This window comes from Podarcis liolepis, assembly GCF_965112155.1.
Source record: "Podarcis liolepis genome assembly, chromosome: 4".
Taxonomy (NCBI): Eukaryota; Metazoa; Chordata; class Lepidosauria; order Squamata; family Lacertidae; genus Podarcis; species Podarcis liolepis.
Genome location: NC_139558.1, coordinates 34,798,304 through 34,811,986, shown reverse-complemented (window position 1 = coordinate 34,811,986; position 13,683 = coordinate 34,798,304). Strand labels below are relative to the sequence as shown.

The 13,683-nt window shown below is 41.4% G+C and overlaps 1 protein-coding gene across 10 annotated transcripts in view; it reads left to right on the top strand.

The window, feature by feature from the left end:
* Window positions 1-13,683, top strand: part of HERC2 (HECT and RLD domain containing E3 ubiquitin protein ligase 2) — a 102,868-nt gene that overhangs the window by 24,316 nt on the left and 64,869 nt on the right. For 7 of the 10 annotated variants that reach the window (XM_083500676.1, XM_083500674.1, XM_083500673.1 and 4 more), the window contains exons 16-31: window positions 281-474; window positions 694-894; window positions 1,933-2,161; window positions 2,290-2,414; window positions 3,613-3,791; window positions 4,572-4,756; window positions 4,971-5,126; window positions 5,215-5,400; window positions 5,626-5,796; window positions 5,891-5,994; window positions 6,713-6,863; window positions 8,493-8,707; window positions 11,760-11,892; window positions 11,992-12,119; window positions 12,220-12,415; window positions 13,164-13,300. In XM_083500676.1, coding sequence (XP_083356802.1) covers window positions 281-474; window positions 694-894; window positions 1,933-2,161; window positions 2,290-2,414; window positions 3,613-3,791; window positions 4,572-4,756; window positions 4,971-5,126; window positions 5,215-5,400; window positions 5,626-5,796; window positions 5,891-5,994; window positions 6,713-6,863; window positions 8,493-8,707; window positions 11,760-11,892; window positions 11,992-12,119; window positions 12,220-12,415; window positions 13,164-13,300 — 2,690 coding nt within the window. The remainder of the gene's footprint in view (window positions 1-280; window positions 475-693; window positions 895-1,932; window positions 2,162-2,289; window positions 2,415-3,612; window positions 3,792-4,571; window positions 4,757-4,970; window positions 5,127-5,214; window positions 5,401-5,625; window positions 5,797-5,890; window positions 5,995-6,712; window positions 6,864-8,492; window positions 8,708-11,759; window positions 11,893-11,991; window positions 12,120-12,219; window positions 12,416-13,163; window positions 13,301-13,683) is intronic. The other 3 variants (XM_083500681.1, XM_083500678.1, XM_083500682.1) reach the window with 1 other exon arrangement.

Here is a 13,683-nt window from a genome sequence, read left to right as displayed (position 1 = left end):
TGCTGGCATTTGATTGGCTTCTGTGAGAACAGAATGCCGGACTAGGTAGGCTTTTGACCTGATTGAGAAGGGTTGTCCTTATGTTAACTTTATTTTTTAAAACGGGAGACACTTGGAAATTTTGGTTATTGGTGCAACAAACACCACCATCCCTTGCTGATTTCTTGTTTTGTAGACATTGCTAAAGAGAGAGCTCTCCTCTTCTAGCCAGGCTTTCAGATGTGGCTGCAATACTGATTTTTCTCATTATCTGTATGTGTGTTCCCCCGCCCCCCACCAGGAAAAAAAGTAATAGATGTAGCAGCTGGATCCACCCACTGTTTAGCACTCACAGAAGACAGTGAAGTATATAGCTGGGGAAGCAATGATCAGTGCCAGCATTTTGATACCCTGAGGATCACTAAACCTGAACCTACTGCTCTTCCTGGACTAGATTCTAAGCACATTGTTGGCATCGCTTGTGGGCCAGCTCAGGTAGGCTTCAATTTTACTGTTTTTTATATATCTTTAGATATATAAAAATATAAAAATATCTTTAGATATTTCTGTTAGAGTGGAAATCCTTGATTATGGAAGTCCCTTTTGTGATGCAGTTTCTCTTCTCAGTTACTATTTGCCTTTAATTCTAGCCCCCCCCCCCCGCTTGGGTCTTAAGTTTAACATTGCTGCCTATCTTTTTGTATTTCCTTCTAGAGCTTTGCTTGGTCATCTTGTTCCGAATGGTCTATCGGTTTACGAGTGCCTTTTGTGGTAGATGTTTGCCCAATGACGTTTGAACAACTGGATCTCTTACTTAGACAAGTGACGGAAGGAATGGATGGCACTTCGGACTGGCCCCCTCCGCAAGAGAAAGAATGTATGGCTGTGGCGACTCTGAATCTTCTGAGACTTCAGGTATCTTAATGGTTGCTGAACTAAGACTGAAATTACAAAATCTGAAACAATTGTGCGGATCACATTGACTTTTAAAAGTGCAATGGCCATTGTATTTTGTGTTGACTGTTGATTCATTTATTAGGAAAAAACAGCAACCCCTGTAATTTGCCCAATTCTTTGCAGTGCTGATCAAATCAGAAAGAGTTGGTTTTTACTCCAGTTTTCCTTTCTGCAAACTGCAGTTTAATTAGCAGCGAGTCTATGTTCAGCCAGGGAATTTATTACTGAGCTGGGATTGGAAGTTGAACCTAGATCTGCATAGCTCAAGGATAACACTACCTTTGCTTTACCATGCCTTACTGGACAGTTTGGAGATATTCTGCTTTCATTCCCCCCCCCCAATAATATTTATTATTTTCAGTAGATAAACATAGTAAAGAAAGAAAAGATTAACAATAATAAAGACAAACAAAAAATAAAAGAGAAAAAAGGAAAAAAGATACATACAACATATTACCACTTAATTAATTAAAATTAAGTACCATCCATCTTCATAAACATAGTATTTGACTTCCTCGAATCTCTTCCATCCAAATTTCTTAGTAATTATAAGTAGCAGTTTCCAATATCAGTGTTTCAAAAGACCATATCACAGTCCTAATCATATTACATAGCTTTCCTTATCGTACATTTTCTTATTTATAAATTTAATTCCATTTTAATCCTAGGCCTAATTGTTTCTTTCTAGTGGTTACATATCTTTAATATTACAATATTTATTCAAGTAGTCTTTAAATTTCTTCCAGTCTTCTTGATGTTCCTTTTCTTTCTGGTCGCGGATTCTCCCGGGAGAATCACCGGGATATTCTGCTTTCATTTGCTAAATAACTTTTACAGATGATGGAAATATGTATTTGGTGCTGCCAAACTGTGGTGCTTCAGCAAGTGTATGAAACTTGGAAATAGAAAATGCTTCAGGAATACTATTTTGTTCCTCCCTGAATGGGTTTCAGCTTTATCACTGATAAAGAAGCCTCTCTGTGTTTTGTCTTTCAGCTTCATGCTGCAATCAGCCACCAAGTGGACCCAGAATGTCTTGGTTTGGGATTGGGCAGTGTCTTACTCAACAGCTTGAAGCAGACAGTAGTGACTTTAGCAAGTAATGCAGGTGTGCTCAACACCGTTCAGACAGCTGCCCAAGCAGTGTTGCAAAGTGGGTGGTCTGTGTTGCTGCCAACAGCCGAGGAACGAGCGAGGGCTCTTTCGGCACTTCTACCCAGTGCAGGTATGTTTTGTGTGTGGTCACGTGGGTGGGGAAGGAAGATGTTGCCCAAGCCGTTTTGTGCTTCCTTCATATGTACGTGTATGTGTGTGTTGGTGTTCTAGTCAAGTAAGAGTTCTCTCAATGTTTAGTTTCAGGGAATGAAACAAATGTAAGTCCAGGCCGTAGATTCATGATTGATCTTCTGGTTGGAAGCTTAATGGCCGATGGGGGTCTTGAGTCTGCCCTGAATGCTGCGATCACTGCAGAAATCCAGGTATGCTTACTTAGTACAGCTTGTGCATTCTGATGAAATGGAAAAGATTACTGTTGGAAACCAGTTAGTTTCAAACAAGCCTATGTTCTTTGTTTAACGGTGGTAATATAAAAGAGTGGAGTGAATATTTATTTTGTTCTGTAAGGATTAGAAAAGACACTGTAAGTAGGTGGGCATTTCATGTAGTAGATTAGAAAGCTGGCTGTGTCATTCCAGATCAACCTTTCTTTTCTATTGATTGAAAATATCCAGAGGTAACTATATCACTTGTAACTTTTTGTTTAAGAGGCTTTCTCTCTGTGTAGTCTGACCCTGCCTAGAATTTGGTGCCTCAAGCCCTCAAAAGTTTAGACTTGTGCATGAGGGTATTAGCCATGTAATAGCTGCATATTACACATAGCAAAGCCTCTCCTGTAGCTGCTTTGAAATCTATGAAAGTATCACTGGCATTGCTGTGTCTTGTGAGGAGGGAAATGGCATCTCAGCTCTATCCTGCTGCTTTCTTCCTGAATAGAAGAACTTGGTCATGACAAATAAAACTAAAACTAAAAATAAATAAATATACATGGATAGTAGATCAGTAATTCTGAAAATCTTAACTTCTTATGGGCTGGATAGTTGACGTTGCCCTATAGTGGAAGGCTGTTTTCCATTTTCACACCTCTTGTTGATATTGAGAAATGTGTGGCTTATAAAACCATAGCCATCATTCTTCAGATGAAGAAATTAATGCAGCTATCTTTTTGGACAAGTTTCTCCATTACATCCATATAGTTCACTTTGAGGAAGTGATGGGAAAAGTTGGGACAGCATCTTTTCAATAACAAATAGTTCATTTGTGCCTGGTGCTTTCATTTCCACATTTATCCAACCTACGTGGGTTCAGGATTCTTTGAGCAGTGACTTATTTATTCGGTATCTTTGTGTTGTTGGGTTCAGCTGCTCATTCTACTCAAATTATTTCCAGTGCAGTCTCTATTGCTTTCTGTTCCATGAACCAGCCACATGGTCCTAATACTGCTAACTTTACTGCAGAAGGAAAAATCCAATAGAATATACTGTAGTGTGCAGGAATGCCATTAATTCAGGTTTCCGTGGCAGAACATTCCGTGTCTTTTTTTAGTGGACATGACTCCCATTCATTTCAGCTACAGTATAGAATGTTTACTGATTTCACTTTCAACTTTTCATTTTGTAGGATATAGAGGCAAAAAAAGAAGCCCAGAAAGAGAAAGAAATTGATGAACAGGAAGCAAACGCATCAACACTTCACAGGAGTAGAACACCATTGGACAAAGACCTTATTAATACTGGGATCTATGAATCTGCAGGAAAGCAGAGCTTACCTCTGGTTCAGCTAATTCAGCAATTGCTAAGGTAGCTTTTCAGCAAGGCTGTTTACTGAATCATTACCCTTTTCCACATTTTATTCTTTTAAAAAACAAAACAGAAAACCTCTGACCTCTGCTTCCTCCTATGCTTCTTCTATGTTCCTGGGCAGTCTCTCTCTTTTTTTAAATGTTTACTGTGCGGTAATAAGGTATAAGAAACTCAGCACGGAGAAACAGCAGACACATTTGTGAGCGCAAATTTAAGGGAGTATGTGCTAGCCTGCCATTTTGAGTGGCAAAACTGCATGGACAGTTTTCTTGCTGCTTTTGAAACAGAGAGGATTTTCAAAAGCAGATTGTAATATGGTATCAGGGTTAGCTGTTTTAAAATGGAAGAACTGTTCTGAGAATAGCCAAGCCCTTAAGCATACCTAAAGTAGCTTTTTGGCTTTTGGCCAGTGTGCTTTATATTTGCCAGTTTGATACTATTTTGTACCTAAGAACACATACCCTACATTAATGCAATAGATTTAAGTAAGAATATCATGTTGCCCAACACTTCAGCACAGTACTTCTTTTACAGCAGCTTATTTTGTCAACACCGATGGAACTGGGGATGATGTAGAAAAATAGATGATCTTCATTTTTGGGAATACGAAACAAATTGCTCTTCTGAGACCGTCATGGCACCAACGTAGCCAGTCAAAATGCATGAGCTTCCTGACTCCCAAGAATCACAACAAAATCTTAGTTTGTGCCTAGTTAGTTGTTACCTGTTTATTCAAGATGTCTTTTAAAACCTTCTTTAAAACATTATTCCCATCAGGAACATTGCTTCCCAGACGATCGCTAAACTGAAAGATGTGGCTCGCCGTATTTCTTCCTGCTTAGATCATGAACATTACAATAAAGAGAGGTCTGCTTCTCTAGACCTGCTGCTGCGTTTTCAGCGTTTGCTTGTGAGTAAGCTGTATCCAGGCGATAGTGCTGGCCAGATCCCGAATACATACAGTAAGTAGTACTTCTTTTTGGCTATTGCTAGCATTCTGTTGACGTCCATTTAAAAACTGTATTAAATAGCTTTTTCAAATTGCTACTTTACTCTGCAAGTTAGCTGTGTTTAAATGCATTAATAGTTAATAATAACAAGCCTTTTGCAGGTTTTGACTTTCTAGATGTTGCTTATGATCTTTAAAAATAAAACGATTCTTTTATTTTTTGACAGGTCCTGAGCTTTTAGGAGTTGGTTCTCTGTTGAAGAAATACACAGCCCTTTTGTGTACACATATTGGAGACATACTGCCTGTAGCTACTAGCATTGCATCCACCAGTCACAGGCATTTTGCAGAAGTATCTCGCATTGTAGATGGAGACCTAACAGGTACTGACTCGTCTTGTCCTTTGTTTTAGAGCCTGTCTACAGGGTTAATGCTTCCAGAGTTTTGCTGAACGTCTCTATTTCCCCTTAGGTGTCCTCCTTCCAGAGTTGGTCGTATCTATAGTACTTCTTCTCAGTAAGAATGCTGGACTCATCCAGGAAGCCGGTGCGATTCCTTTGCTGGCTGGTCTACTAGAGCATTTGGACAGATTCAACCATTTAGCTCCTGGTAAAGAGAGAGATGACAATGAAGACTTGGCTTGGCCAGGAATAATGGGTATGTTCTTTCTTGCAAACTTTAGAATACTTGCTGGATCTTTCTAGCAGAGCTCCTAGCTTGTCTTTGCAGGTAGGCTTCAAAAGCTTTGTCTTGGCACAAAACCCACTTTGGACAGGTTAAACAATTATGTAGTATTTTCCTTGCTCTTCGATTCCTCACTCTTTTGGTTGGACCTTTTGGTTGTGAACCATAGCAATAACATGTATTTTTTTCACCTGTTAGGTTCATTTTTTACAGGACAGAATTGCAGGAACAACGAGGAAGTGACACTAATACGGAAAGCCGACTTGGAGAACCACAATAAAGATGGCGGCTTCTGGACAGTGATTGATGGCAAAGTGTACGATATAAAGGATTTCCAAACCCAGTCCTTAACAGGAAGCAGTATACTTGGTGAGATGTCATTTTGCGAACAAAACATATACCAAACAGAGTCCTATCTTGTTCGGTTGCCTCCTTTAACAGTTTGTTCCCTGGTTTCTTTTAGCTCAGTTTGCTGGAGAGGACCCAGTTGTAGCTTTGGAAGCAGCTCTGCAGTTCGAGGATACAAGAGAATCGATGCATGCCTTCTGTGTCGGCCAATATATGGAGGTAAGAGGGTTTCCCAAACAATTGCTAGCGGGCACAAAGGACACCACCAGGTGGAATTGTGTTCCTCTTGTTGCTTGAGGCAGGGTCTTCACACCTAATCACTCTTAATCAGGGCTTTTTTGCAGCCGGAACTCACCGGAACTCAGTTCCGGCACCTCTCAGGTGGGCGCCATTTCCATTATAAGAGAACAAGGGAAGCGTTCATGGTGAGTTCCGGCACCTCTTTTTCTAGAAAAATAGCACTGCACTTAATTAATTACCTTTGTGATTAGACAACCTATCCAGTTTTTATGAATTCCTGATGTTGAGGTCTGGTTTTTTTCTTAGTTTTTAAGAAAGGAAAGACCCACCCACCTCAGGCTTTCCCACCCTTTTCCAAGCCGCTTGTTGATTTCCCTCATAGGCCTGTACAAAGACAACAGAGCTACATTTCTAGTGTTCAGCTGTGACTGTGGGGTAGGACAGTTATTAGTCTTTCTCTGCGGTTGGATCCCTTCCAGTCCTTTGCCCTTCCTGTGTCTCTCACACATTACAATTGAATACCATCTTCAGGTTCCTGATGATGTTTTTGTTAAACTCAAAACTCTTCAAGTAGCTGCACATCACTTGATTACGAAGAGGTTTTTTTTCCATGGATCGGGAAATTTGGTATTAGTCTTTAAATCTGTCGTTCAGTATGATATCACAGCTCTTTTGTTCTTTCCTTTTTTTGTTCTAGCCTGACCAAGAAGTGATTACTACGCCAGATACTGGTAGTCTATCATCGCCTCTCATAGACACTGAAAGAAATTTAGGGCTACTTCTTGGTCTACATGCTTCATATCTGGCAATGAGTACACCCCTTTCTCCTGTGGAGGTTGAATGTGCCAGTAAGAATATCTTTATTCCAATTAAATGTAACTAATATGAAATTGGGGATGTGCTCATAGTTTTAGGTTCATGTTTTAATGTTAACCCTATAACCACAGTGAGTGATTTAATGCTATACATCAGAGGTTTTCAACTTTTTTGAGTCCATGGCTCCTTGGACCAACTACATTCTTTCTGCAGCACCCCTGTGGGGCTCAGGAGCCCAGTTACGTCACCCCTTACCTGCAGAGCTGGAAACCTCTCACCTTTTTTTGAGCACCCTCCCTTGTGGAGTGTTCCTTTAGCCTCCTCTCCTTAGGAGTCGTCTGGACAGCTGCTGCAGCTGTCCCTGGTCTCTGAGCTGCCCCCCACCCCGTCCCAAAGAGAGGTGCCTCCCAGAGGCCTCATTTGCCTGAGAAGCTTATAGCCAGGGCTGCTGCAATAAACAGCTGTGCAAGCCTTGGGGAGGCAGAGATGCAAGGGGCATCAGAGGAGGGAGGGGAAAAAAGAGGGACAGAGGCCAATGTTGCCCGCGGCAACCCTGACCATCATTCAAGGCCGCCATTCAGGATGCCATTGCGCACTGGTTGAAAACCGCTGATATACATGTTTACTCAAAAATAAGCCTCACTGAGTTCAGTGGAACTTACTCTGGGGTAAGTGTTTATAGGATTGCAGCCTTTATAACACAACTTGCCCATCATTTCTGTGGGCCGGTATGTAAAGCTGCAAAACAATTTCTATTCAAAGCATAATTCAGTTCAGTAATTTTTTGGATAGAACTCTGTGTGTGCAACAAGTTATGTACTTACGTAATGAAGTGAAAGCAAGAAGCAAACAATCTTGGAGAAGGATAATTCTTCAATAAACTGTTAGTATACTACTTTGTTTCAAAAGTGGCAGATGGTCTGACTTGGGAGAAATTATTGCTTTCCATGCATGAGTAAATACATGGGCAAGGCTGAATAATGAAATAACAGGTGTCTGATCCCCAAAAGTAGCTTAGTTCGAGTATAGTTTGACATGCATTGCTGCTGTCTTAACATTTTTTTAAATGATAGTTTGCTTTTATTGTATTTTAAATTTTGTGTGCCGCTTTTTGTGCTCAAGGTGGAGTAAAATAATGTGCTAAAATTTGTTGAAAACATGGGGCTAAATTGCAGCTATTCATTAAGATGAACTATATCAAGGTGTGTCTGAAGCTCAGTAACGCATCTGCTTTGCTTGCAAAAGGTTTAGTCTTTAGCATCTCTGTTTTCAATAGAACTTACGTTGTTCAGGTAGTAGGGAAAAGACCTGCTGCCCAAGACTGGAGAGCACTGCCAGATGGAGGAGATTTTATTGATCTAGATGGGTTAACTATTTTTCTTGTTTAGTATTTTGAACTAATTATTTTTAAATCAAAAAGAGAGCTTGCACAAAACTGTTTCTGAAGAAATCCTCTAAAACATACATGCATCAAATATTGCATATAACTTCAGGGTAGACCATTGAATCCTCTTTTCTTAAGCAGAAGAATTACACTTTTACCTGCGTAACAAAACTGCAAAAGCAATGTGCTTCAATGTCCTCCTATTCCCTTCAAACTATTCCCTTAAAAAAATATGCTTGTAACACACTATTTTAATGTATTTCTGTTCTTCTTGTAGAATGGTTGAAGTCTTCTATTTTCTCTGGAGGCTTGCAAACCAGTCAAATACATTACAGTTACAACGAAGAGAAGGATGAAGACCACTGCAGCTCTCCTGGCAATACCACCCCTAACAAATCAAAGCTGTATTCCCATCGACTGACCTTGAGTGACCACTCACAGCCATTTCTGCAAGCGATTGCAGACAACAACATCCAGGACCACACGGTGAAGGTAACAGTGCACTGTGTGAAGGACATAGGCTGATGTTTCCTACCCTTCCCAGTGGCCATAGCTCTCTAAGTAGACAAAGTTGGATGGATTATCTCACTCTAAGTAGTGAAATGGTCAGTGGGATTCTTGGCAGCTGGGAACCTTGAGTCTCTTAGTTTATAGGAATGCCAGGGATTATTATGCAGTTGACCTCTGTACACCTCTCCAGGGCCCCAAGGCAAGAGCTCATTGGGTGCATTGGGCCAGGATCTGCACTTTATCAGCCGGCAGTGGACTTTGTATTTGGGAACATTCGACTCTCACTATTTTTTATTAACCAGAGATGGGGAGCCTGATGCCTCCAGTTGTTATTTAGCTGCCATTATCACTGACAGTTGGCTTTGCTAGCTGAGGCTTATGAGAGTCCAACAATCTCGGGGGAAGGCATGATTTTCCACACCTGCTAATACAGATTTTTGTTTCCTTTCTCTGCATTGTGAGCTGAGTAGTTCCTGGCCTCCTTGTCAATAAATCATAACAGGGCAAAGTGTTACCTTGCTAATAGGAATAGGAACACCTGAATAATTCAAATAGTGTATGTGTAGCAAATCATATAAAAGGCCTAATGCCTCTGGTTGGGTTTTTCTTCTTCCTGTTTCTCCTCAGGGCATTTTTCAGTTCTCTTTTTGGCTGGCAGTTGCTTTTAGTTTTGCTGACTGTTGCCTTGATCCATACTACTCATTGAGGGTGTTGGAGTTACTGCAGCAGCTCTCATTCATCTCTCCTCCCTCCCACCCCCAAACCCTTTCTCTTCTGAGTATGCCAGGAAAATAGCATCTGCCTTCTTAAAAACACCCCAACAACACCAAACCAACCACCTCTGCAAAATTCTGCCTAATAACATAAATAAAACCATGTGTGAAATATGAAATACGCTGTTCATCTAGCTGCCACCTTTTCCTTATGTTTGGTGTCTTTGTGTATTATATGAAGGAATGCAGTATCTTTTTATCCTAGTTGGTTACCAGTGTGGCTTGCTTTGGGTGAGGAAAAATGGATTGTGGATTTCCCACAGATGGAGAAACGCATCTAAGAATGCTTCTTAAGTAACGCTTCGAAGAAATATTATCTCTTGGGATTATGCCATGGGTAGGCAAACTAAGGCCTGGGGGCCGGATCCGCCCCAATCGCTGCCTAAATCCGGCACGCAGATGGTCCAGGAATCGGCGTGTTTTTACATGAGTAGAATGTGCTCTTTTATTTAAAATGCATCTCTGGGTTCTTTGTGGGGCATAGGAATTCATTCATACATTTTTTTTCAAAATATAGTCTGGCCCCCCCACAAGGTATGAGGGACAGTGGACCAGCCCCCTGCTGAAAAAGTTTGCTGACCCCTGGATTATGCCATAGAAGGCAAAGGAAACTAGCATCATGTGGGTTACGAGGGATGGGTTATAATTAGTAACTTTTGGAGAAGCTTTGCCTGTTAAGACTTGTAGCTTTGTGGAGCCTTTATTTGAAATGACCTTATTCGAAAGTATAGCATACAGAAAATGTAAGGAGAGGAGCTGAGATTTTTGGCTTCAGGGCCAGACCTGACTTTGGCCATCCATGTTCTAGTGACCTCCAAGTTTTACTTCTGTAATGCAGCATAAGTGCACTGCCTCTTGAAGACAATCCAGAAACTTAAACGGTTTCCAAATTTGGCTTCCAGCTTTTTGACTCCTTGCCCAGTTGCTCCTGGGTTCAGTCAGCTTGTTGTTTAGTCGTTTAGTCATGTCCGACTCTTCGTGACCCCATGGACCAGAGCACGCCAGGCACTCCTGTCTTCCACTGCCTCACGCAGTTTGGTCAGATTCATGCTGGTGGCTTCGAGTACACTGTCCAACCATCTCATCCTCTGTCGTCCCCTTCTCCTTGTGCCCTCCACCTTTCCCAACACCAGGGTCTTTTCCAGGGAGTCTTCTCTTCTCATGAGGTGGCCAAAGTATTGGAGCCTCAGCTTCACGATCTGTCCTTCCAGTGAGCAGTGAAGTGAGCTTCCAGTGAGCAGTGTCCTTCAGTCAGCTTGCCAAAATCCTAAATCGGGGTGGGGGTGAAAGAGACTTTGGTTCTCCAGAGGTTGCTGAACCAAAACTCCCATCAGCCCCAGCAAGCACAGCCATTCAGTGGTAGGGACTCTGGGAGTCATAGCTCAGCGACATTCAGAGGGGCCAAGGGTGCCCACACATGATGAAAGGTTTGGGGCAAAATATTTATAGAATCTCTTCCTCCTATATGAAACTGCCTGAGTGCTTCATTCTTCATTTAAGGCCTTGCTTCAGGTAGTGTCATGATCAGAAATGTGTCAGGTGGGTTACCCAAATCTTGAGAGCTACCACTGGAAACACCTATCACTGTCTGTATTTTATCATCCTGTCAGAAGAATTTGGGGCTATTACAGAATACTGCCTTTTGGGGGGCGGGGGCGGGGAGACCTGTGGCCCTCCAGATGGGCTCTATCTCTCAACAGACACATTCAGTGCTGTCAATACTCATGAATGATGAGACTTGTAGTCCAGCTACATTTGGAGGGCCAAAGGTTCTCCACATCTGCTTTTATAGTGATTTGATGCTGCTCCTGTTTTCAGTCCCCCCCCTTTTCTTAAGCTTGCGTTGTTTGCAATAGGGTTTCTTTTTTGCCCCACTGTTTTACAGTATTCTCTCTCTCTGCATATGTGTCTACCTGTGGAGGATAATATAGATATCTATATAGATCTAGATATCTATCTCTATATCTATCTGTCTATATCTATACTCTCTCTCTCTCTCTCTCTCTATATATATATACCACAGTAAATCTCCAGAATGCTGCAACTCTTTGCTCAGGTTTTTCTTGTGCAGCGTACACACAGCATTATAGCACTATCAGGGACTCTTAGTAGCTCATAGGGACAGAGTTTGAAATGATTATCAGTCAGAACCAGCTTGCAAACATTTGTTAATTTATTATTATTGTTATAAAAAGTAACGTCTGTGGCAACGCATGGAGACTGCAGTGATATTTTGACTAAGCGTGTTCATTTTTGTGCAGGACTTCTTATGTCAAGTGGAGAGGTATTGCAAACAGTGCCACTTGACAACACCAATTACGTTCCCTCCAGAGCACCCAGTGGAGGAAGTAGGACGTCTGTTGCTATGTTGCCTTCTAAAGCATGAGGATTTAGGTATCTACATTTGACACACAATTGTTCTAAAATTCTTACTGTATTATTTTGATTTTTTTTTCTCCAATGAGATCTTCTCTCTTGTTCCCCCTCTTAAAGGTCATATAGCACTCTCGCTTGTTCATCCTGCTATGCTAGGAGTTGACCAAGTTAAACATCGTGTACTTCCAAAATCTGTAGCAGATGTGTGTCGTGTTGTCTACCAAGCAAAATGCTCGCTGATCAAGGTAAGCATCAAACCAAGGAATCATTGGTACCCTTTCTTGAGACATTAGGAGTTACTGTTACCTTACTAACAGAGGAATCTGTTTGCATTGTCGTTTTAAGACTCACCAGGAACAAGGAAGATCTTACAAAGAGGTTTGTGCCCCTGTTATTGAGCGTTTGAGGTTCCTCTTCAATGAATTGCGTCCGGCAGTGTGTAATGACCTCTCCATTATGTCCAAGCTTAAAAGTCTAAGTTCTTTGCCCCGATGGAGAAGGGTAGTTCAGAAGATAATTAGAGATCGAAGAAAAAAGAGAGGTAAATGTTTTGAAATACAATTTCTTGTTGAAGGGCAAGAGACTATTATGCATTTTGTCAGTTTGCTTGTGAGGTAGAATACAACAGATGCTTGCTTCATTCTCAAGCAAGACTTGCATCCCATTAAAAAAAGATTCCATAAATATATATCTTGCTAGATCTCACTTAGTACTATGTGGGCTCTATCTAATTGCAAAAGACATAGTGTAATTAGGAATTGGAGGGGGCACAGTTCAGGGAGAGGGGAAAAGAAGGGGTGTCTACTTGCAGTTGTTTGTCGTTCTGAATTCTTTACATTTTCGTAAAGCAGTGTTTTCTATGGAAGCTCCCATTTTTCTTGCTAATTTTTTAAAAAACAGTTTTGCTCATGTTTTTGGAAGTGGATAAAAGTGACACAAATTTGATGACAGTGGCACCTTGGTTCTGGAACAGCTTAGTTGTGAAACAAATTGGTGTTCTGGTTTGTGAACGTTTTTCGGAAGCCAAACATCCGACGTGGCTTCTGCTTGAGTGCAGGAAGCTCCTTCAGCCAATCAGAAGACGCGCCTTGGTTTTCAAATGGTTTTGGGAGTCAAACGGACTTCGGGAATGGATTAAGTTTGAGAACCAAAGTTCCACTGTATTAAAGTAACATTTTAACTGTATTTTGAAACTGTATGTAACCCACCCTGGGGCCCAAGGGTGAAGGGGGCGCACTATAAATATAAATAGATAAATATAGTATGTTTGCTTTATGTCTTGCTGCTAGTCCCTAAAAAATCTGAGCCGTCTGATGTGGAAGAGTCCAAAATTGGGAATGAGGAAAGTGATTTGGAAGAGCCCTGTGTCATACCTCACAGCCCTGTGACAGCTGATAAAAGGCCCTTGTCAGCCAAATCGCCCAAGGTATGCAGAGTATCAGGTGCTAAATATGAGCCAGCTGCACAGTAGCTAACGACCATTCAGAATATGTGAACGTGGCAGCTGAGTGTCAGGCGGTAGGTTTATCAGAGTGGTAGTCATGTTAGCTTGTCGCTGCGTAAACAAGCGCATTAGTCTGTTGCTGCAAAAGCAGCTGTGCAAAGAGAGAAATGAATTACATTATTAACAGTGGTCATTCACAAAGCAGTAGATAGCACAATATGTATGCATCTTTGTGGCATACGTGCTGTACTGATGCCCAGTGATTTCGCAGGCACTCTCTGTAGAGGAAAGTTGTGCATTTGGATATCCTTGCTTGAACCTCACTTTGTATATACATGATACGTAAGTGTGCAAGGCCTTCCTCA